Below are 22,589 nucleotides of genomic sequence, written 5' to 3' on the forward strand. Positions count from 1 at the left end.
GAGACATTTGGTCTCTGATGAAAGGAGCAGAAGCAGTGATGTGTGGGCCTAACAGAATGTACAGAATGATATGCTGGTGGCAAAGGTTCATGATGTAATGCAGAGGCTGACAAGACTCATCATACCTTCCTTCAGAGCCACATAGGAACACATACTGCTAGCCTTCAGCATATTTCAAGAAGCTATGAGGCTGTGGTTAGAAAGCTAAAGAACTATGGAGCACAAATTGTTATTTCTTCAATCCTCATTAAAGGACATGGCCCAGGAAGAGAGCTAGAAGAATACTAGAAGTGAACACCATCTCTGCAGAAAGATTTGGCTTGTTGGACCACAGTCTGCACTTTCATGAAGGAGAACGTCTGGAAAAGGGACAAACTGTACTTCACAGCAGTTGGTAAGAACATATTTGCTAGAAGTCTCCCAGACATGATCAGGTGGGCTTTAAACTGAATTATGTAAGGGGGAAAGACAGTATTCCAGAAAGCAAGGGGATATCAAGTACTTGGGGCCAAAAGCCTCAATGATACAGGGGGAATTAAGGTGGGCCCTTGGTGTCTCCAGGATGTCCCATTGATACCAAAATCCATGGATGCTCAAGTCCTAGTGTGTGTGTGTGTGTGAAAACTGACTGGATGAGTTCCAAAACTGCAGAAATAATCCAATTTGAGACTGCTTTAACTGCCCTGGTTCAATGCTAGGAAATTCTGGGAACCATAATTCCTAGGAATCCCCAGCACGGAGCCAGGCCAATTAAAACGTTCTCAAACTGGATTATTTCTGCAGTGTGTTTTGGACCTGAGACTCATAACTAGAATGCAGCAATGAAAGGTTATAATCTATTCAAAAGAAACAGACCAAACAGGAAATTATGTGTAAAATAGCTTTAAAAAAGAGGAAATAAAGTAGTAATGGGAGACCAATCAGCAGCCACAGTGATATTTGTTAAAGGACAAATTCTTCCAAGAACATAAGGTCTAGCATATTCTTCACTTGCTTTCTTGACAATTTATTGTCCAGAATCTGGAGGAGTCAACTGTCTTGGAACTGATCCTAACAATCAGGAAAGAATTGGTCAATATGGTGGACGTAGTAGGATCCTTGGATGCGAGTGACCACATCTTCCTGGGATTTGTTACATAGAGGAAAGGGGAAGGCAATGTCATCGTTGTTCTGGAAATGTCATTGTCCAGAAGGTAGTGGAAGCAACAAAGGAATCAGCTATTTTGGATTTGTGCCGGTGTAGCTAAAAATTGTATGTAGGGGAATTTTGGAGTGTTCCTATAGATTAACAAGTAGTTTTAACAGTTTGGAAAGTGGGGAGATTTGGCAAGATGCTCTCAGTGGATCACTTCCTCCTCTTGCTGGTGCCCATTCCCTGGCCTTCCCCCTTTGCACCCAGTGCCCAGGGGGAAAGGCAAAGGGGGAGTAGGCTGTTGTTCTTTCCTTGCTGCTCTCACATTTCACTTGCATAGAGAGGTCAAGTAAACAGGCAGGAACAGCAAGGTGGAAAAGCAGGTCATGTAGCTCCAGGTGCTGACACTGGGTTCTATGGTGGGAGGAGAAGGCTTCAGCAGGTACCATATAATGCCAACCCTGCCAAGAGCCCTGCTAGCTGTCTACCATAACAAGAAGCACACATCTTTGCAAAAGGTATGGGAAACCATCTCAGTAAGACAACCCAACTGTTGTTAACAGTTACATCAGAATGACATCACAATGCTTAAGAAAAGATCTGGCTTTCCCCAATGAACTTGCACCAGCAGATAACTTGTAAGAATGATATGCACATAGAGATGGGGAACTACTATTAACTAACTTAAATATAAATGTAGCAACTTACTGCAATGTGTAAATATAGTAACTTACTCCTGTAAGGTTAGTAAGGCAAAAGACAGCTGAAACTATGACACAGGATAAAAGAAAGAAGATTGGTGTCAGAACAACCTGTAGTGCAGCAAAATCAAAAACCTGTGAGCACAGGGCCAAAAAGAAACGTTCCGCTACTCTATTGTAAGTACAACACAATTTATTTTGAGCAGAGGACAGGAACGTTTCGCCAGTCATTAGGAATTCTGCTTCTCCTGGCCACTCTAACTATTGTAGTGCTGCATCTGATGGGAAACTGGCTGGCATCCTGTTAGTCACTTGAGCTCACGTGGAAGGCAAGCCCAGGCAGAAATAATAGGGTGCGTACTCGCTCCGCGCACCCTGTGCGCCGACACAAGCACACACACCATTATTTCCTATGAGGCTTGAGCATATGCTCTTTTCCCCATACATGGACAGGGAGTGTCTGGAATGGATTCCCCCGTGTATGGGGAGGGCAGACTGTATATCCTACATATGTAGAGCAATTATTTGGATATTGTGCAATGGCCATATCCAGGTGATGCTGGTGGAAGCTGAGTTGTGCATGTAGGGTCTTCGCACACTTCATGTTGCACAACTGTTATTCAGGCCTGCCCATTTCTATATGTGTCTTGTAAATTGTTGCTATTCTGTTTGGGGGTTGTATATTGCATAGCATAAATCTGTTGGCAGATATTTGCACTATGCTTAGACCATTTAGGATATCAGCTGTTGTCTGACAAAACACCTGCACCTCTTTTATCCATATTGTTCATGAAGATTATATTGACTGGTTTTTAAACTTTCAATGGACTGAATATGTACTCGTAATAAACTGGGCAAAAGTCTCCCCCTCCCCGTTCTGTTGTTATTATGGCACGATATAGACCACTGAAAAATGCCGGCCTGCCGGTGCCTGTTTTTCCACCAGAGGGAGGCCACAGCCACCAAACTGTGTGGCTTCCCTCTGGTAGACAAAAGAACCCACAAAAAGTGGGTTCTTTTTATGTTGCAAGGCCGCCGTAACAAGTGCGCCTGTTTGTACCGGGCTCTTGTTCCTTCAAGATGTTTCCCACCTATTACAGGGTTTTCTTGGCAAGATTTGTTCAGAGGAGGTTTGCCACTGATTTCCTCTGAGGTTCAGAGAGTGGGACCTGCTGAAGCTCGCTCACTGGGTTTCCAGGGCTGAGAAGGGTTTCAAACCCTGGTCTCCCAGAGTCCTAGTCCAATACTCAGACTACTACATCATGTTGGTTCTCCCCATTATGGACATAATTCAAATTAAAATGTTTGTAAAACCTATAGATTTGTGAACATCATGTTAAAACTGCCACCTGCGCAACAGTGACATCATGTGTATACGGCGCCACACAGTGATGACATCATCGCTACGTGCTAGGGTTGCAGGGCGTGTGCACGCACTGCCCTGAGGCAACCCTAGCACATCACCAAGACATGCTAAAGGGCCCGGCTGTAGAGCGCTATAGTTTCCAGCTAGAATGGAGGAGAGGAGGAGCCCAGAATGGCTGTTTGTCTCACCTGACCCAACAGAGAAAACACAGATACAGCTGGTTGAGAATGGAAACGTATAATTAAACTACTAAAACATGTTCAATCAGATTGAAACCCCATTTATAAATACATATTATGTGATGCCAACCTTACTGAGTCTGAAAATTTCTTGAATAGCTTGCCTCAATAATCTGAATTAATTGTTTTCTTTGCAAATATTAAGGTAAGTGGTTTTGAACCACTGTTGTTGTTGTGTGCCTTCAAGTCATTTACAACTTATGGCAATTCTACAGTAAACATATTGTGTGGTTTTCTTGCAAGATTCATTCAGTGGAGGTTTGCCATTGCCTTCCATGAGGTTATTACACTCTCAGGAAATACAACTTCCTAAAGATGTTATGTACATCTTTTTACCATCTCTAAAATTTCCCTTTCTGCATATACATTATGCATACAGTGGTACCCCGGGATACGAATGCGCCGGGTTACGAATTTTTCGGGATACGAAAAAATCCCATAGGGATTTATTGCTTCGGCTTACGAAGGTTTCTTCGGGTTACGAAAAAACCGCGGCGCTATTTTCCGCCACCGGAGGGCAGCAGAGAGCTATTTTTCCATTAGCGCCTATGGGAATTCGGCTTACGAAGGTATTTCGGGTTACGAAATTAACCGCGGAACGAATTAATTTCGTAACCCGGGGTACCACTGTATATCAGTATGCATTAAGTTAATACTACAAGAACATAAAGGATGGGATCCAATCATGTACCCTTCTTTATCAAGTGCTAGTAAACTCAGGATTTTCTTTCCCACCCTTCCATCTGGGTCCCAGGGTTTTTTTATGCATATGGGGAGGCTGCAAGAGCAGGGAGGGAATTGCCAGATTTGGCAGAAGCAGCTGGATCCAAGGGACCATATGCATATTCACATGATTGTATAGTGGCCCAATAGACAACAAAGAGATGATTGTATTTGTGGCATTTGTACCTGAAAGTTACAATTTCCCCACCAAAAACATCTACCGGTACTTAGTCATAAATCAGTGACTAATTGTGTCTTTCATTTTTGTTAGAGACTTCAGAAGCTAATGTGAGAAGTGATATATAAATAATCTGAGTATAACTTTCTGCAGGAGCCTTTTGGATACTGAGGATGAACTGTTTAACATCACGGGGGATTCAATGTCTATTGATGTACGGGAATGGTTGACAGTTACCTTTACAAGGAGAAAAAAGCAATACAAACCTGAGGAAACAGCAAATTTTCGTACTATAGAATATGCTGTTCAGACTAGTGCTTCAGTAGAAAGGTAAAATTTGTTAACAAATGCTGGATAGATTTGATAATGAATGATGAAGCTATTTGCAGGATAAACTTAGTTTGTTATCCGACTTTTCTCCCAGCATGGGACTCAAGGCACCTTACAATAAGGCAAAAATAAGATAAAGCTAACATTATGCAGCTGATTATCAGTAAAATTAAAGATCAGGCTAATTTAAAACTTTGAATATTTATAAGAAATCTCAGTCACTTTCCAACCATCACTCTCATTTCTCCAATATAAAACCATAAACCATTGCAGGGGGAGCAATGGGGCCCAACTCCACCTGGTTTATCAGTGGCAGTCCCCCACCCATACACTGGCTAGGAAGTGGTAGGAGGGTCATAAACATAATGGCTCCAGTAGCCTAGTCCTCCTCTAATTCTTGCTGCCTTGTTTATAACATATAGCAGGCCCTTGGTATCCCTCCAGGACCCCTCGTTGATACCAAAATCTGTGGATGCTCAAGTCCTATTAAATTCAGTGGAATAATCAAATGGTGCCCCTTATATAAAATGGCACAATCAAGGGTTGCCTTTTGGAATTTATATATCTTTCAAATATTTTCAAGCTGTGGATGTTTGAATCTGTGGATGAGAAATCCATGGATACAGAGGGCCGACTGTACTGAATATCTTGGGCTGGGGAAGGATGCTTGCTTCTTACTTATGATAGTTGTATAGAGGAAGAAAAACCCATCAGTGATACCTTTATTGGCCAACTGAAATGCACAATATCTTTGCAAGCTTTTGAAGCTCCATGGGCTTCTTCATCAGGCAAGATGTTACAAACCAAACAGGAGGAAAAAAACAAAAGAATTGGAGATGTTAGTCAGATGCCTGCATGTTGTTTCAGTCCTTAGTAAAGATGGTATACTGGGGAGGATATATTTTGTGAAGGCAAGGCAGGCTCTTTCTCATCCTCCTCCTCCTGGCCATGCGGCAATAGGGAGATTTTCAAAGTCCAGGAAATTTAAAGTCCATTTGCATCTCACCAGCAGTGTTGCCAATTTCTGGGGAATTCCCCGGTTTCTGGGTAATAAGAAACCATTCTGGATAATTTCCGGGTATTAAAAAATTGTGGGGAATTTCTGGGGAATTAAACTTTCCCATTGGGTAATCCTTTCCGTTTTGGGGGAATTATACCTTCCCGTTCAATCTCATCCCTTTAGGCCCCCATGCCGGTCAGATCTTCCAAGGGGCTGATGGGAATTGTAGTCCCATCCATCCGTTTGCCCATCCAAAGTAGAAGAAAAACTACCTCCCCCAGCCAGCCACACCATGCATGAGGCCAGGCCCAGACTGTCTCCCAATCCAGTCTGTCACACTTAACAGGGCCAAGCTAAATCAGAGTCACAAAACACAAAAACACAAAAGCTAAATGCGATTAGTTTGCTTTTGCCTGACACTACTGGGCAGGGCAAGATCTTGTCCAGTCCCCATCTCTGCCCCCTGCTGGGTTAATTGAGTGCAAACCCCATTTGCACTTTGAACTCAGTTTGAAACAACTGAAGTAAGCTGAGGTCAAAGAGTGCATGCAATCTGAAGAGAAATATGAGTATGTATTTAGTATTTTGTGTATTTTAGCTGTACAGTGGACCCTTGTTATCTGCTGGGGTTTGGTTCCAAGATCCCCCTTGTATATCAAAATCTGTGGATGCTCAAGTCCAGATTAAATATAATGACATAGCAGAATGGTGTTCCTTATAAAAATTGGAAAATCAAGGTTTGATATTTGAAATGTATACTTTTTTTGAACATTTTCAAACCGTGGATGCTTGAATCCGTGTATAAAAAAGCCGTGTATAAGGGCCGACTGTATTTAGTTGTATTTGTGTGTATTTTTATGTATTTTATACACTTTATTTTATATTTGGTCTATGACCGTAATTGAATGATTGATTGAGGTCAAAGAGGGACAGTGGGAAGAAGAGAGAGAAATTGGGACATTTTACAAGCATCTGAAAAAGTGGACAAAAAGGCTTAATCTCCACTGACCCTGCCAAATAAAACAATTGGATATTATGCAGGTACTGTAAATCAGTGCTTCTATTGTTTTCTGTCTTTGCGCAAATTCAAAAGGACTTAATGGTTTAATGAGATGTCATTTACCCAGGACACTTTTTTTAAAAAAATATTTTAAAAAAGAATAATTTGAAAAAGGTAACTGGGTACAGTAATGTAAAATACTAAAAAAGATGGAGAAGCCTGGCAGTTTTTCCTTTTCCTTCATTCATATTTTTTAAACCCCAAATTCTTTCTTGTCTGCATGCAAAAAATAAATAAATCTGTGGGATATTTTTTTTAGTAAATTCTATTTAAAATTAATCATAAATCAACTTGATTCAATACCTTCCAGCTATGCATAGGACTTAGAAAAGACATTAACATATCTCTTACATCTTTTCTTAGGGCATTTCGTACACCCACAAGCCCAACTGGATTGGCTTTTCCATCTGAAGTCACAGAAACTTTCAAGGTGAAAATAATGGGTTCATTTCGCATACAGGATCACCTCAAAGGTTTTTAAAAGAAGTATTGTAAAATAACATTTAGTTAAACTAAAGTAGGAGTAGCTAATACCCCAGAGGAGAGGATCAAAACTCAAAATCATCTTAATAAATTAGAAAGCTGGACCAAAACTAACAAAATGAATTTCAGCAGGGAAAAATGTAAGGTATTGCACTTAGGCAGAAAAATGAAATGCACAGATATAGGATGGGGGACACCTGGCTTAACAATACTAAGGGATCTAGGAGTCCTAGGAGACCACAAGTTGAACATGAGTCAACAGTCTGATTTGGTGGCTAAAAATCCAATGCAATTCTAAGCTGAATCAAAAGAATTATAGTGTCTAGATCAAGGGAAGCAATAGAGTGCCCCTCTATTCTGGCTTAGTCAGGCCCCACCTGGAATACTGTGTCCAGTTCTAGGCAAAAATGTTCAAAAAGGATGTTGAGAAACTGGAGCTTGTCCAAAGGAGAGTGACTAAAATCATGAAGGGTCTGGAGATCGTGCCCTATGGGGGAGGCTTAGGGAGCTGGGTATGTTTAATCTGGAGAAGAGAAGGTTAAGAGGTGATACGATAGCCCTGTTTAAATATCTGAAGTGATGTTACATTGAGTGTGGAGCAAGCCAGTTTGCTCCCAGAGAATATGACATGGAACAATGGATGCAAGCTATAGGGAAAGAGATTCCACCCAAACATTAGGAAGAACTTCCTGACAGTAAGAGCTGTTTGACAGTAGAACACACTGCCTTGGAGAGTGGTGGAGTCTCCTTCTTTGGAGGTCTTTAAACAGAGGCTGGATGGCTATCTGTCCAGGGTGCTTTGAATGTGAGTTTCCTACATGGCAGAATGGGGTTGGACTGGATGGTCCTTGGGGTCTCTTCCAATTCTATGATTCTTTGATTCTGTAAACAGCATAGAAAATCAAAATATCCTATTTCAGTGTGATTATGGTGATAATATATGAAAAAGCCGTCTGATGTTGGACAAAACTAGATTGTATAGTATGGTGACTAAATAACTACTCCAACATGGCTCTAGAGCAGCTATGCAAGCTTTTGGCATGGCAGAGAGGCCTGAGTTTGTAGCTCTGACAAATGTTCCAGGAACCCATAAAGAATGAAGGCAAGAACAGAGGAATACCATAGGAAAAAAAACTGCAGAAGTTTTGAATTCATAAAAATGAACAAAGATCCAACTGTTTTGACAACAAAGGTCCAAACGCACATTGTTGAAATAATGCAGTTTGAGACCGCTTTAATGGCCCTAGCTTAGTGCTAGGGAATCCTGGAGATTGTAGTTTATTGTGGCACCTGAGCTCTCTGACAGAGAAGGCTAAATGTCTCACAAAACTACAGTTCCCAGCATTCCCTAGCATTGAGCCAGGGCAGTTAAAGCTCTCTCAAACTGGATGATTTCTGCAGTGTGTTTGGACCAAAGAGAATACAGCCTTAGGTCATGGCAAATTACCTTGCTATAGCTGAAATTAAGACATGCTGTTTGGAATAAAGATTAAGGTAAAGACAAGGTTGTTGCTTGATAAGTTTGTCTAGTTGTGACTAACTGTAGGGGCTGGTGGTCATCTCTGTTACTAAGCCAAAGATCCAGCATTGTCAAAGATGGCTCCGTGGTGATGTAGCCAGCATGACTGCGTGGAATGCTGTTACCTTCCCAATGAAGTGATACCTATTTATCTGTTTGTACTTTTCCATGCTTTCGAACTGCTAGATTGGAAGAAACTGGGACTAGTGATGGGAGCTCACTCTGTTCTGTGTCAAGTTAAGATGCTGACTCTGATGATTGGCAGGTCAGAAGTTTGAGACCCAAGCACCATGTGACGGAGGGAGCTCCCGGCACTAGTCTTAGCTTCTGCCAAACTAGCAGTTTGAAAGCATGTAAAAGTACAAGTAGATAAATAGGTACCACTTTGGCGGGAAGGTAACAGTATTCTGTGCACTCATGCTGGCCACATGACCACTGTGCAAAGATTGGCTTCAAGAGAGGGGGATTCAGAGTGAATTCAGATTGAAGCTATTTCTTCAAATGAGGAATTCACCCTCTGAAATTTGTTCCATTCAGGGAATCCTATATGTAACAAGCAGCAATTTAAGGGGGGGACAATAAAAAAATGGTACAATGCATGGGATTAATACTTCTCCCCCAATGCTGGATTCCCAGCCACCTTCCTTTTTTCCTTAAAACTATTAATTGTTAAAACTGAATCGAGAGATGAAAGATCTAAGCACAGGTCTCTGCCATATTATTTAATACACACTGTGAAATTTTGATGTATTAATCCAATCTATGTGCCTAACTTTCAACAGAAAGCCAAAGAAATTGAGACTTAATTCAACACCAGGATCCAAGGCCTGAATCAGTGCTTCAAAAATGTTAACATGCAGTTTTCAGCTGACAAAGAATACATAGAAAAGCTGCTAAGACTGTCACTGATCTAAAACACCATGCCAGTCTTCATTTTGAAAGGCATATCCGTTGTCTAGAGCAGGAATGGAGAAAGTGTGGTTGGTAGGCCACATGCACCGTCAGAACAGTTTTTGCCAGAATTCGTGCCCCCAGGACCGCCTTAAAAAACACCTCTGCTCTGATCTTGACTGAGACTCTTATACTTCATACAAATGCACCTAGAAACAGAAATCATTCCTACACTGTGGAGCTAACTTTGTTTTGCTTTCATAATGCAATTAAGAGCCTTGGTTATATTGTCCCACATTGCAATTTCAGTGTAATTTCATAAAGAATTTCAGAGTTGACATTCAACAGAATTTCATGACAAGTCTGGAGCAAATCCAGTCATCATGGTATGAAATCACCTTTCACTTATAAGTTTGCTTGTACTGTAAAGATAATTTCATTACCAATTATTTTGGATTTGTTTTCAGACTTCAGGACTTTTGTGTTTTGGACCCATAAAGCTTGTCTCTTAGGACTGTGAAATCATGCTCAGTAGAAATAAAGAAAACCCCATGATAGGTTTGCCCCAGGGCCGCCATAAGTCGGAAATGACTTGAAGGCACACAACAGCAGCAACAGAAACAGCAGGTACTTTGAGCACCTAATGAACTAAAAACTTCCATCTGGCATTACTATTTGTGGGCAGCAGGCCACTTCATTCTATGCAAGCAGCTATACAATTTTTTTAATTGAATGTAACAATTTGCTAACCACCCTGGTGGGTCTGCATCTGCAAACTTTTTTCTCTGTGACAAAGGAACAGGAAATGAATCTGGAGTGTGATCAAGGGAATACAGTACATCACAGTTAACATCTCTCACACAAAATGTAGAAAGTAACCAAAAGAAGGGATTTAAGTGGTAAAATCTTACTAGTAAAATAGTGGGAAATCCTAGAAAGATTTGCAAAATTGAAAAATGCTTAAACCCAAACCCACAAAAACAGAATGAAACACCAGCTAAGAAAAAATTCAACACCAAGAAAATAATGCCTCTCCAGGATTCAATGGCCAAGAATCTGACACAAACTGTAAACTATCCTTATAACAAGAGACCAAATAGAGAGTCTCCTACTCCCAAATTGGGAAAGAAACTTCCCCTTAATGGCACCTCTGTTGTTTCTGCAAAGCATGTTATGCCAACAAAACCACAAGTATCTAAATCTTATTTAAATTTCAATGGTTTGAACTAAAGAAGAATTATAAGAGATTGATAAAAAATAAAAAATAAATTCAAGCCCAAAAAGATTCATGGACAAACTTGATAAAGGCAGTTAAAGCCAATGATCCAATTCTATTTTGGAAAATGGTATCTAGTGGATGGCAAAACTTGCAAGCTGCATAAAATATTATATCCCTGTAGACAACTGGGAACAGTATTTCATCAAACTGTATGACCAAGATCAGGGTTGTCTTGGGCCCTGTTACATTAATGCTGAAAAGCTTCCTGAATGGCCACCAATTTCAACTCTGGAAGTTAAAAATCTGATCTCAAAACTTTAAACCAGCAAAGCTCCTGGAAATGACAACATTCCTGCTGAAGTGTTTAAAACTAACATTGACTGGTAATTGCTGCTTTATTTACCACCATAGATCGAACAACCTGCATTCTGGATGACTGGGGGCTTGCTATTGTTGTGCCCATTTATAAGAAACAGACCCTAGAAATTATAGGCTCATTAGTCTACTGAATATTATAAGCAAACTTTATGCATTACACCTATTGGATAAGCTTCAAGATTGGTTGGAAGAAGAGAATATTATTAAAGATGAACAAGCTGGATTCAGAAACAATTGTTCCACAATCGACCATGCCCTGATTCTTCAACATCTTACTGAGAAATAGGGGCAATCTGTTCACTGCTTTTGTTGGCTTCAAATCAGCATTTGACCTCATTCCAAGAAACAAGCTATGGGAAAAGCTAGAAGCTACCAATATAGATAGACGCCTGTTAACTTTGATTTGAAAACTGCACGAAGATTCTCACCTAGTAGTAAGATGCAACAGCCATGGAAATACAACAAGATCCATCCTTACTTTTAATGGTGTAAGGCAAGGATGTGTATTAGCACCAACTCTCTTTAATTTTTATATAAATTCTGTGATTATGAGTACATGAGCTATACCATCGCATCACCCAACTATTTCAAATGGACCCATATCAATTCTTGTTTACGCTGATGATGTGTGCTTATGTCACTCACTAGAATAGGACTAAATAGACTTCTGAAAGCCCTTGCAAACCATTGTAAGAAAGATTCATTAAAAATTAACTAAAGCAAAACTAAAATAATGGTTTTCTCAAAAAGGCGATTACATTATAAATGGTCAATAGACAACAATAATATTGAACAGGTGTCATCCTATAAATATCTAGGTATAGTTTTCCATGAAAGGGGTTCTGCTAATCTCCATCAAAAGAATGCAATAACAAATGTCCAAAGAAGCATCAGGGCTCTTTGCTCCTTTTTTTTATAACAAGGGTGGCCAATATATACCTGCAGCCCTTCAAGTTTTTGTTATTAAGATCCTAGCGCAACTCTTGTATGGTTCAGAGATCTGTCCTTCTAATAATACTGCTTCCTTTGAGGTTGTTCAAACCAAATTTTAAGAACTATTTTCGGAGTTCCAAACTGTGTGTCAGTTGTTATTCTTCGTTTAGAAGCTGGCCTATTATCAATTGAGGCATGCATCTGGATTCGCAAATTTAACCTTTGGCTAAAAATGCTATTTGTACCAGTTGGTTTGGCTCCATTAACGTTAACAAGACTCTTTTACTTCAGCTTGGAAGAAATCTTTATTTATGAAATTTTCTTATATTGGGTTGTCATTGCCATATGTACTCTCAATGGGTTATAACAAGACAAAAATTGCCATTATCCAGAGAATTAAGGATATTGATTTACAACATAAAAATCAATCGGTTTTATATCCTATTTTCAGGGAAACTGGAATAACCTACAAGCATGCTAGATACCTTGACTACTTGAACATTCCCAAGTTAAGAAGGGCCTTTATGCTTGCAAGATTAAATATCCTTCCGTCTGCTGTATTGGAAGGCAGATTTAAAAGGATACCATACCAATGCCGGCTCTGCCCTTGTGGCTCTGAAGAAATTGAATCTATCAGTCATATTCTCCTTTGTTGCTCCCTTTATTATGAACAGCGTGCCCTGTTTATAACCCCACTTATCCAACAATTTCCTGGCAGGCAGGAGAAATTTTATGTGGACTATCTTCTTGCAGACAGCAGTGAATATGTTAACTACCAAAGTTGCTAAATTCTTTGCAGCTGCTATTATATGTCATAAAAACTTTTTAAAACAGATGCAGTAAATTACTATATCTTCTTCCAGAGATACGTTGATAGTAGATAGTCAATTATCTTTGTTATACCCATATATCTAGTATACTGTTAAATCCATTTAGGTGCACATCTCTGGATTTTATCCTTGACATTTATATGTATATATGTATCCATACGATATGCTAGAATACAATGTTTCAAATGGATGCAATGCAATGTAATTTCTGTAAACATTTTATTACAGTCCGTCCTTGCCTTACGCGGGGGATCCGTTCCGGATCCCGCCGCGTAAGGCAAATTCCGCCTATGCTCGAGCCCCATTGGAAACAATGGGGCTCGTGTGTGGCGGTGTGGGAGTGCATGGGGCGCAACGGGCACGCGCGGCCATTCAATTGAATGGGACGCTCCGCCCCGCGCGTGCCCCCGGCTTGAGCGCATATGCTCAAGGCCACGTAAGGCGTGTCCGCGTATGGCGCGGGCGCGCTGTATTATGTGCTGGCCATGTGCCGTAATAAATTATTCGAAGCTATACAACAGAGCGATAGTACTGACTTTGTTCAAATTACTTGCTTCTTTAAGACAAGTTCATTGTATATATACTGTACCTGGAATAGTTTGCCACAGGTATATTCATTAGTATGAAAGCTAACTCTAGGTAACAAAAGTTTTTTTGTATTTATATTATTCTTATTCATCTAACACCATTTAAGAAATAAAATTGCTTGTACATGTTATTCTGTTCCTTACCAACAGGATGTTGATAAATGGGAGTTTGATGTATTTGCCTTAAATGAGGCTAGTCAAGGACACAGCTTGAAATATCTGATGTTCGTGCTATTCAGCAAATATAATCTTCTGAGCCAATTTAAGGTGAGGATCTTAAATCAGGGTCAAACCTTGATAGGGTTTTGAGGTTTTTTTTGTTTTTTAAAGAAAAAAGCATGGCAAGGCTGAATTGTTAGCAGAATCAGAGAAATCCATTTGCTCATTTAAAAGGTAAATTATAACATAACGTCTATAGAATCAATTAGATAATCCATATGAGTAGACAGCCAGATAGCGAGTCTTTTGTCTCTGCAAAGGACTAGAGGAAATTATAAAAGGTGTAAAATAAAAAGCCCCTCTTACAACATGGGGCAAAAGTCATAGGCATACCACTCCTATCGTACTTCCCTCCACAAACAGTATGGCTAGTGTGACATCATAAACTCTACAATTTAGATATGATGCAAGAGAAAGATATAAGGACAACTGTGGGACAATTAGCAGTTTCCTTTAGCTTCTTTGGAGATTTGGCAAACTGTTTGGAGGTGGTGAAGGAAGCTGGGATGGAACTAATGGGCATTCCTTTGCAAGGTCCACTCCAAAGTGCCTTGAAATTCTACTTGTTTTTAGCTACATGTTCATCTAGAAGAAGAAGGAGAAAAAATAAACAAACAAAAAACCCTTCTCCCAGGATCACTGAATGTCTGAACTGGATTCTTTGATTTTATTTCCCAAATGATATATCTGAGTAATAAATTTGCAATAGTATTTTGTAATACAGAGTGAATTATATACTCCACACTTGGTTTTGCCAAAGGTTGATACAAAAATGTTTACATTTGATTCTTGCCTCTTACAGATTCCCATTACTTGCCTAATTTCATTTGCAAGTGCTCTGGAACTTGGGTACAACAAATATCAAAATCCATATCACAATGCAGTCCATGCTACAGATGTCACTCAAACTGTGCACACAATCTTGCTTCATACTGGAATCATGGTAAGAAATACTTCAAGAAAACAAGAAACACACACACACACACTTTTAAAAATACTGTACATCTATTCTCCTTAAGAGAATGATTTTACAAAAGTCATGGTATAGTATCTGAAAGTCCCTGGTTTTGTTCCTGTAAAAACAGCTTTATTTTGTAGATCCACATTATGTTTTCTTCATCCCCAAATATTTCCTGGTAACTCCAGCATTACCAAGGACTTTTCATTCCCAGGTCAGTTTAAATTAACCTGGGATTTTCCCAAATGAAATATATCTCCACTTGGCTGTCTGTTTGTATTATCCTGGAACTAAGTAGGGTCCTATATGAACGGGCCATTAGCCCTAGGCTAGGGTTGGCCAGTCCAGACACCAATCTGGCAGTTCTGGACCGATCCCATCCCAAAGTGACCTTAGCCTGGGGCAAAAAGATCAGCTGTTTACAGTGGAGTTTCTTTGAAAGTCTACAATGACAGCAGGCACACTGCACAGCCCAGAAGACTCCCATCGCTGCCTTTGATGTCTAATGGTGGGACCTATGGTGTCAGGTGAGAATGCCTGGCCACTTGGGTGTAGTCAGATGCCTCATTTCTGCCCTTACAGACCACAATGGAAGTCTTCTGAAAAGATGGGACAAAAAAATAAAAAATTAAAATAAAAATAATGAAATAATAAGAGGAGTGAAAATAAAGCAATTTGAATACAAAATCCATGCATTTGCGGATGATGTAGTGATAAATTTGGAAGATCTACAAGACAACATAACAAATTTAATGGACATAATAGATGAATTTGGAGAGTACACAGGATGTAAAAATAATAGAAACAAATTGGCAATTCTAAAAAAAATGTGAAAAATGAAGAGGAGATATGGCTGCGAGAAAAAATGGGAATTAAATAAAAGAATAAAGTACTTGGATATATGGCTAACAAAAAAACTAATGAGTTATTCTAAAATAATTATACAAAACTTTGGACTGGAATTAAAAAAGATTTAATGAATAGGAAAAACCTTCAATTATTATTTTTAGGCAGGATAGTGGCGATCAAAATGTCCATACTTACAAAAATCATTTATCTATTCCAAAAGATCCCCATTATAAATTCAAATAAACCATTTAAAATTTGGGGGAAAGACCAAGGATTAGACTTAAGTTGCTCCAACAAGCTCGGGGGAGAGGTGGTCTGACTCTCCCAAATTTACAGTTGTATGCTGATGCATGTAGTCTCATATGGATAAGAGATTAGATGAATTTAGAAGACAGAAGATTAATCAGAATTAGAAGTAGAAGGGTTAAGTTTTGATTTCCATGCATACTTGGTGTACGACATGGAAAAAGCTAATCCAATAATTAATAATAATTGTGTAAGGAGAAATTTATTGAGAGTGTGGAACAAACACAAAAGAAATATTATTCACAAACTCCCTATGTGGTTATCATCCCATGAAGCTATTTATAGGAAAGAAATGATTAGGCGGGGGAAATGGTTCAAATATAATGAACTGATTAAGAAAATTATGGGTAAAATTAAAATAAAATCACAAGTAGAATTGGAACAACTAGGGAATCTTAATAGCACAAAAATGGAAAACAAAAGATATTCCAAAGAAAGAGGAATGGTTAATGAAACTAATGGAAATAACAGAAATGGATAAGCAGACCCAAATTCTAAAGAACAAATCTTTGGATAATCCTTTGGAAAAGGTTAAAGAAGAATGGCATCTAGTGTTTGAATATATGTGAAAGCAATGGGGGGAGATATTTCTCTGAGGAGAGAAGTATTTGAAATATCTAATTTGATAGACCAACAGAAATGATCTGTAGAAAAATAATGCAAATATATGCTGAAGAAGCACAGCATTCGCAAGGGAGAGAAATGAATTTTGTACAATGAAAAATGAATGAGATGAGTAATAGTGGGCAATTTCTATAGAAGAAATAAATGAATAAGAGAAACTTATAGGATATGTATAAGAGATACTCAAAGCAACATATTAAACAAAGGATGGAAGTCATAGGGTTAAGTGTACATAATGGTGTTAGATTTATAGTTTTTCTTAGTTCATATGTCGGTGTATGTATGTATTTTAGTTAGTTTTGTTGTTTTTTATGTTAAGGTGGTGGTGGTTGTGATATATGTGATAAATGTTTTGTTTGATTAAAATAAAATTTTACATTAAAAAAGAGGGGGGGGGGAAGAAAAATTATCCCCTGGTAGAGATCAACTTGTCCATCACAGACAGACAGTTTTTCCGTGTTAAGAAACCCTATTGGTGCTTTGTTATCCATATATGTATATGTGTGTTTGCTGTCAGCCTAAGGATCAACTAATTTGCTTCAAAAATTAGTATATCCTTGTTGACAAATCTATTTCATTTTGCAAGCAAAAACAAATGACTGGAGAGATCCCTATTAATTCTTTCAAGGGGAGAACCTCTAATTCTAGATCAGTGTTAGCAATGCTCAAGCTCTGGGCTTACTTTGGTCATATTCAATTGCCCCCATACCTCCTCCACCATCCCATTGGTTCTACCAGCAGCCTCAGCTTTTTACCTTGCCTCTTGCATCAGCCCCCTTGCCTCCTTCAGCCTCCACTTTCACCTCCCATCCTCTGGAGTGGTTCTGGTCACTGCTTCTCCTTTCCTTTATGGACGTAGGGAAGGGCAGATGGAGGCCTACTCCAGGCTTCTCATACCCAGGCAATGATTTGCACCACCACTGCTGCCTCTGCTGCTGCTGGCACTGCTTTTAGGGCTGATGGGAGCATTAAACCAGAAATATTGCGGTGGGGGGGGTGTTGCATAGTTGCCTATTCCTGCTATGCAAATAATACTTGATCAGGGAGCATTTTATGCGACTCAGGAGATTCATGAATAAGCTCTTGCGTTATCATGACACCAGAGGAGGGAGGCTTAACCCCCAGTGAAAGCTAAGCTCTAGAGAAAAAGTGGTCACATTTACACTTCAGTCTCCATTCAACTCTTCTCAGCTATTAACACCTTTCCAACCATAGCAGATCCTGAAGAGATCTTCTACAACTTCATGTCAAATTGCCCTAAAAATTAGCAGTATACAGAATACAGTACAGTATACACTATATAACTGGTTTTAATTTTTCTCACCAGCACTGGTTCACTGACCTGGAGATATTAGCAATTATTTTCAGCACCTCAATCCATGATTATGAACATACTGGGACCACAAATCATTTCCATGTTGTAACAAGGTAAGTCTTCTGTGCCAGCCATATCATATTCTAGCATGGTTATTTCAGTTCCACTGGAAATGGAAAGGCAGGAGTGCCTTAAACTGCAGTATACAGACTTGTTAAATTTAGGGCCATTCACATTACCTTTTAACCCGGTTTTGAAATCGATTCTTCCACGTGAAGTTCATATTGGGCCCGATTCTGTCACAATCCATGTTGCGACTTGCACAAGGAAATGCCCCTTAGCGCGGGCTATCGAGATTCGGGCTAAAACCCGTCTTTTCTGAAAAGACCCGGGTTCTGTGAAATATGAACTTGCCCTCGATCATGATCGGGGCAAATTCAGTTCTGCAAGAACATAGTTTTTGGCAGATTAATTTTGTGCATCTTTAAGTCCAGCATCAAAGTCAAGAACTTTTGTTAAGAAAGAGTCATTGGCATAGTTCTAGATTTGTGAAGAAGGAAAATCATGGGTACAGCATGGAGACAAGCAATGCTGAATAATGTGAAAGAAGCATGAAAGTATGGTGCTTATCATAGACTGAGGATGTAGAAGTGATAGCAAGAAAAGTCAGTCACTTAATAACTTGAGTACCCTCCTTTGTACTAGAGTACCTTATGTGTTGTTCATGAGGGAATCTTTTTTACACAGACTTATCTATCATAGAATCATAGAGCTGGAAGAGACCACAAGGGCCATCCAGTCCAACTCCCTGCCATGCAGCAACTCTCATTCAAAGCATACCCAACAGATGGCCATCCAGCCACTGCTTAAAGACCTCCAAGGAGGGAGACTCCACCACTCTCCAAGGGAGTTTGTTCCACTGTTGAACAGCCCTTACTGTCAGGATGTTCCGCTTAATGTTGAGGTGGAATCTCTTTTCCTGCAGTTTGCATCCATAGGTCCTCTTCTCTGGAGCAGCAGAAAACAAGCATGCTCCCTCCTCAATAAGACATCTCTTCAAGTATTTAAACAGTGCTATCATATCACCCCTTAACCTTCTCTTCTCTAGACTAAACATCCCCAGCTCCCTAAGGCATTCTTCATAGGGCATAATTGCCAGACCCTTCACCATTTTAGTTGCCCTCCTTTGGACACGCTCCAGTTTCTCAATGTCCTTTTTGAGTTGTGGTGCCCAGAACTGGACACAATATTCCACAATATTCCAGGAAACTGGATCAGAGCAGAATAGAGTGGGACTATTACTTCCCTTGATCTAGACACTATACTTCTCTTGATGCAGCCTAGAATCACATTGGCCTTGTTAGCTGCCGCATCACACTGTTGGCTCATGTTCAACTTGTGGTCTACTTGGACTCCTAGATCCCTTTCACACATAGATTCATTCAGCCAGGTGTCCCCATCCTATATCTATGCATTTCATTTTTCTGCCCTAAGTGCAATGCCTTACATTTCTCCGTGTTGAATTTCATTTTGTTAGCTTTGGCCATGTCATGGGGAACCTTATCAAAGGCTTTACTTAAATCAGGATATACTATATCTACGACATTCGCAGGGCATTCTGGAATACCTGAGGCACATTCTCCATTCATTCATACACAGACCAGGCCTGCTGCGACCTCATGGCTACACTGCAACTTACCCAAGACTCTGGGCTGCAAGGGAATATCTACAGCAAAATGGAACAAACTCATGAAATTGTCTTGCCTTTCCCAAGGCATACCAAGGTTTATGTGTGAAATTGAAAGATATAGCCATGTTAGTCTGGAAAATCAGTGTATATAAGGAGCTTGTAGCTCCTTTAAGATTAACTGAAAGAAAGAAGCTGCTAGCATGAACTTTTCAAGATTTGAGCCTAGTTCTTATGCATCAGAGGAAGTAAGTTCAAGTCTACCAGCTTCTTTCTTCCATTTTGTCTCAAAAGTGCTACAAGAAGATTTGTGTGTGTGTGTGTGTTTTAAACCCCAATTGTCCCCAGATATTTTTTGACAAGGCCTCTTTAATGGCTTACATCAAACCAATAAATACAATACTACCTACCCACATGCTTTCTGTCTGCATATTTACACAGACAAGTAAACCTGCTTAAATGTAAACAGTTCTGGGTGAGATAAACCTGCATAAAGTAGGGTGAAGTGAGTAGGTGCCAGACATATCGCTGTTTGGTGGATTTTTCTTTGAATTTACTAAATGGCCAACACAGATACCCCTGCTGGATTGTGAGATACCACATTGTAGCTGCAACAGGGGGACCCTGAAAACTGAGCAAGTGGACTGGGACCTTCAACCAAAATAAAACAATTTTTTTTGGACTGGATTGGCAAGTTTTACCTCCTCACCTACCAAAATGTTGCAAAAACATGGAGGCTTCTTGAGAAATCCATTGTTGTCTGCCTCCAAAGAGGCCTGTGGCCTCACAGAAATGGAAACGTTGGATTGCAAAGAAGGAGTCCTTGTTGATTTGTAAATGGATTTTAAATCTCCTGGACTTTGAATATCTCCTATTGCCACATGGCCAGAGGAGGAGGAGCCAGCCTGCTAAAAATTACCTCCCCCTCATACCATCTTAACTATGGACAGAAACAGCAAAATGCAGGCATCTTACTAACATTTCCAATTTTTCTCCTGTTTGGTATATAACATCTTGCCTGATGAAGAAGCCATGGAGCTTCGAAATCACTGTTTGGTGGATTTTTGTAGATTTTTGTTTGAGTAGGTGCTGTTTACCATCTTCCTCTGTTGCAGTCATTGTAGATATAGAGATGGCTGCTGCTAGAAAACAGTTATCCAAACACAGTTGAAAAACTGCTATTCTGAAAAGGAAATAGTACTTTTTTAAATCTCTGGATATAACCAATTCCTGAAACCTTATAAAGAAAACATAATTGTACAATCCATGACTATATAGCCCTTTTAAATTAAGGTTTAACGTGACCATTTTTATTTTATTTTATACTAGGTCAGAAGCTGCTCTTTTATATAATGACAATTCAGTTCTTGAAAATCATCACGTGAGTGCTGTTTACCATCTTATACAAAATGAAGAAATGAACATTTTAGTCAATTTAACTACAGATGAATGGAGGTAAGACAATATAGAGAAATGTACATGTGACTATACTGGTCATTCACCAGTATAGTCACTCATCTGGAGGTCTGCAGAAAGTAAGAATTGTCTTTGGGAGACTAGATTCAGAGAATTTACTAACCCTTTCCTTAGCTATAAATGAGAAGCGCAGCTATGTGTATAGATAAGTAGTCAGGCACACAGAATTTGTGAGTGGTAGCACATAATCTAGAGAGCAGCTGAACTGAGTGTTGAACTCAGACTCTGGAACACTAAGGCTGGAATTGCCATTCAGCCATGGACATCCACTGGGTGACCTTGGGGAAGTCACACTGCCTTAGAGGAAGTCAATAGCAAACGCTCTCTGAATACATACTGTCGGCCCTTCTTATACACAGCTTTTTTATACACGGATTCAAGCATCCACAGTTTGAAAATGTCGAAAAAAAAGTATAAATTTCAAATATCAAACCTTTAGTTTCCATTTTTTATAAGGGACACCATTTTGCTATGTCATTATATTTAATGGGACTTGAGCATTCACGGATTTTGTTATACAAGGGGGATCTTGGAACCAAACCACAGCGTATAACAAGGGTCCACTGTATTTGCCAAGAAAAGCTCATGACAGGATGGTCTGTTAGAAAGGATGTGCCGAAAGCTCGTTGCTGTTTTTTGGGGTTTTTTTTCCTGTTTGCTGTTCATTGCTGTTTGATTTGGTTTTCTCAGTGTTCAGCTCAAGTATTTAAGGGCTCTGACATTTGGCATCTGCTTGACCAAGGTGTGGGTATTTGCAGATATTTCACTTGCAAAAGAAGTAAAGGGGCAGGCATGTCAGTGGAAAATTCAAGGTTCAGGATATTTTGTTTGTTTTTGTAAGTTGTTGTTGTTGTTACTTCTTACCCACCTCTTCCCATGGATTGAGGTGGGAACAACAATTAACAGACACACCACATTAGTTAAAACACATCAATTAAAATATGTATCAATTTAAAGAGACATGTATACAATTTAAACAGACAATATACACACACATTAAAACAATCTACATTCAAAATTATCATTTAAAATTCACAATTTAAAAATCATCTGGGTAGGCCTGTTGTCTTTAATGCTGTTTTGAATTCAGACAGTAATAAAAGTAATGAAAATTCGGACAGTAATACAGTGCACCCGCGTTATACGTGGCTGTGCTTTATGCAGCTTTCAACTTACGCTGAAAGCCGCTCACCATAAAGGGCAATACTTTGTGTGCCCATGGCGCGCGCGCCATGCCACACCGCAAGCACAGTCCCCATTGTTTTAAATGGGGATTGAGCATCTGCAGAATTTCTCTTACCCGGAGGGGGGGTCCATAATGGATCCCCCGCGTAAAGGAAGGGCGCCCTGTAAAAGTAGCAATCCATTAGCCATTCTTTTTAATTGTGTGAGTCTCAAGTCAAGGCAATTTGAATTACTCCATTGTGCAGCAGGAGGGAAGGGTGAGAGTGAGAAATTCCATTCTAAAAATACAGACCATTATCTTACAGACACAGATTCAAATTGAAAGTTTGTTTCTGTCTCACATCAAAGCCTAGCAGTTGATTTCCCTGTTTCTGAAAGGTCCTGGCTATTGGAGGCATTTG

At 39.6% G+C, this 22,589-nt stretch overlaps 2 protein-coding genes across 2 annotated transcripts in view; one reads left to right on the plus strand and one right to left on the minus strand.

Annotated features, from left to right (window-relative positions):
• The window catches only part of LOC121918910 (meprin A subunit alpha-like), a 47,681-nt gene extending 27,320 nt beyond the window's left edge, over nucleotides 1-20,361 (minus strand). Inside the window, 1 exon segment of the mRNA XM_042444943.1 lies at nucleotides 20,241-20,361. The gene's annotated coding sequence lies outside the window, so the exon portion shown is untranslated.
• Nucleotides 1,904-20,986, plus strand: LOC121925576 (calcium/calmodulin-dependent 3',5'-cyclic nucleotide phosphodiesterase 1A-like). Its single transcript, XM_042457872.1, has 7 exons — nucleotides 1,904-2,010; nucleotides 4,493-4,669; nucleotides 7,093-7,159; nucleotides 13,720-13,836; nucleotides 14,591-14,731; nucleotides 17,853-17,953; nucleotides 20,857-20,986. Exons 1-7 carry the CDS (start codon nucleotides 1,904-1,906, stop codon nucleotides 20,984-20,986), a joined length of 840 nt encoding a protein of 279 aa, XP_042313806.1.
• The last annotated feature ends 1,603 nt before the right edge of the window (nucleotides 20,987-22,589 follow it).

The sequence above is a fragment of the Sceloporus undulatus genome, chromosome 1 (assembly GCF_019175285.1).
Source record: "Sceloporus undulatus isolate JIND9_A2432 ecotype Alabama chromosome 1, SceUnd_v1.1, whole genome shotgun sequence".
Taxonomy (NCBI): Eukaryota; Metazoa; Chordata; class Lepidosauria; order Squamata; family Phrynosomatidae; genus Sceloporus; species Sceloporus undulatus.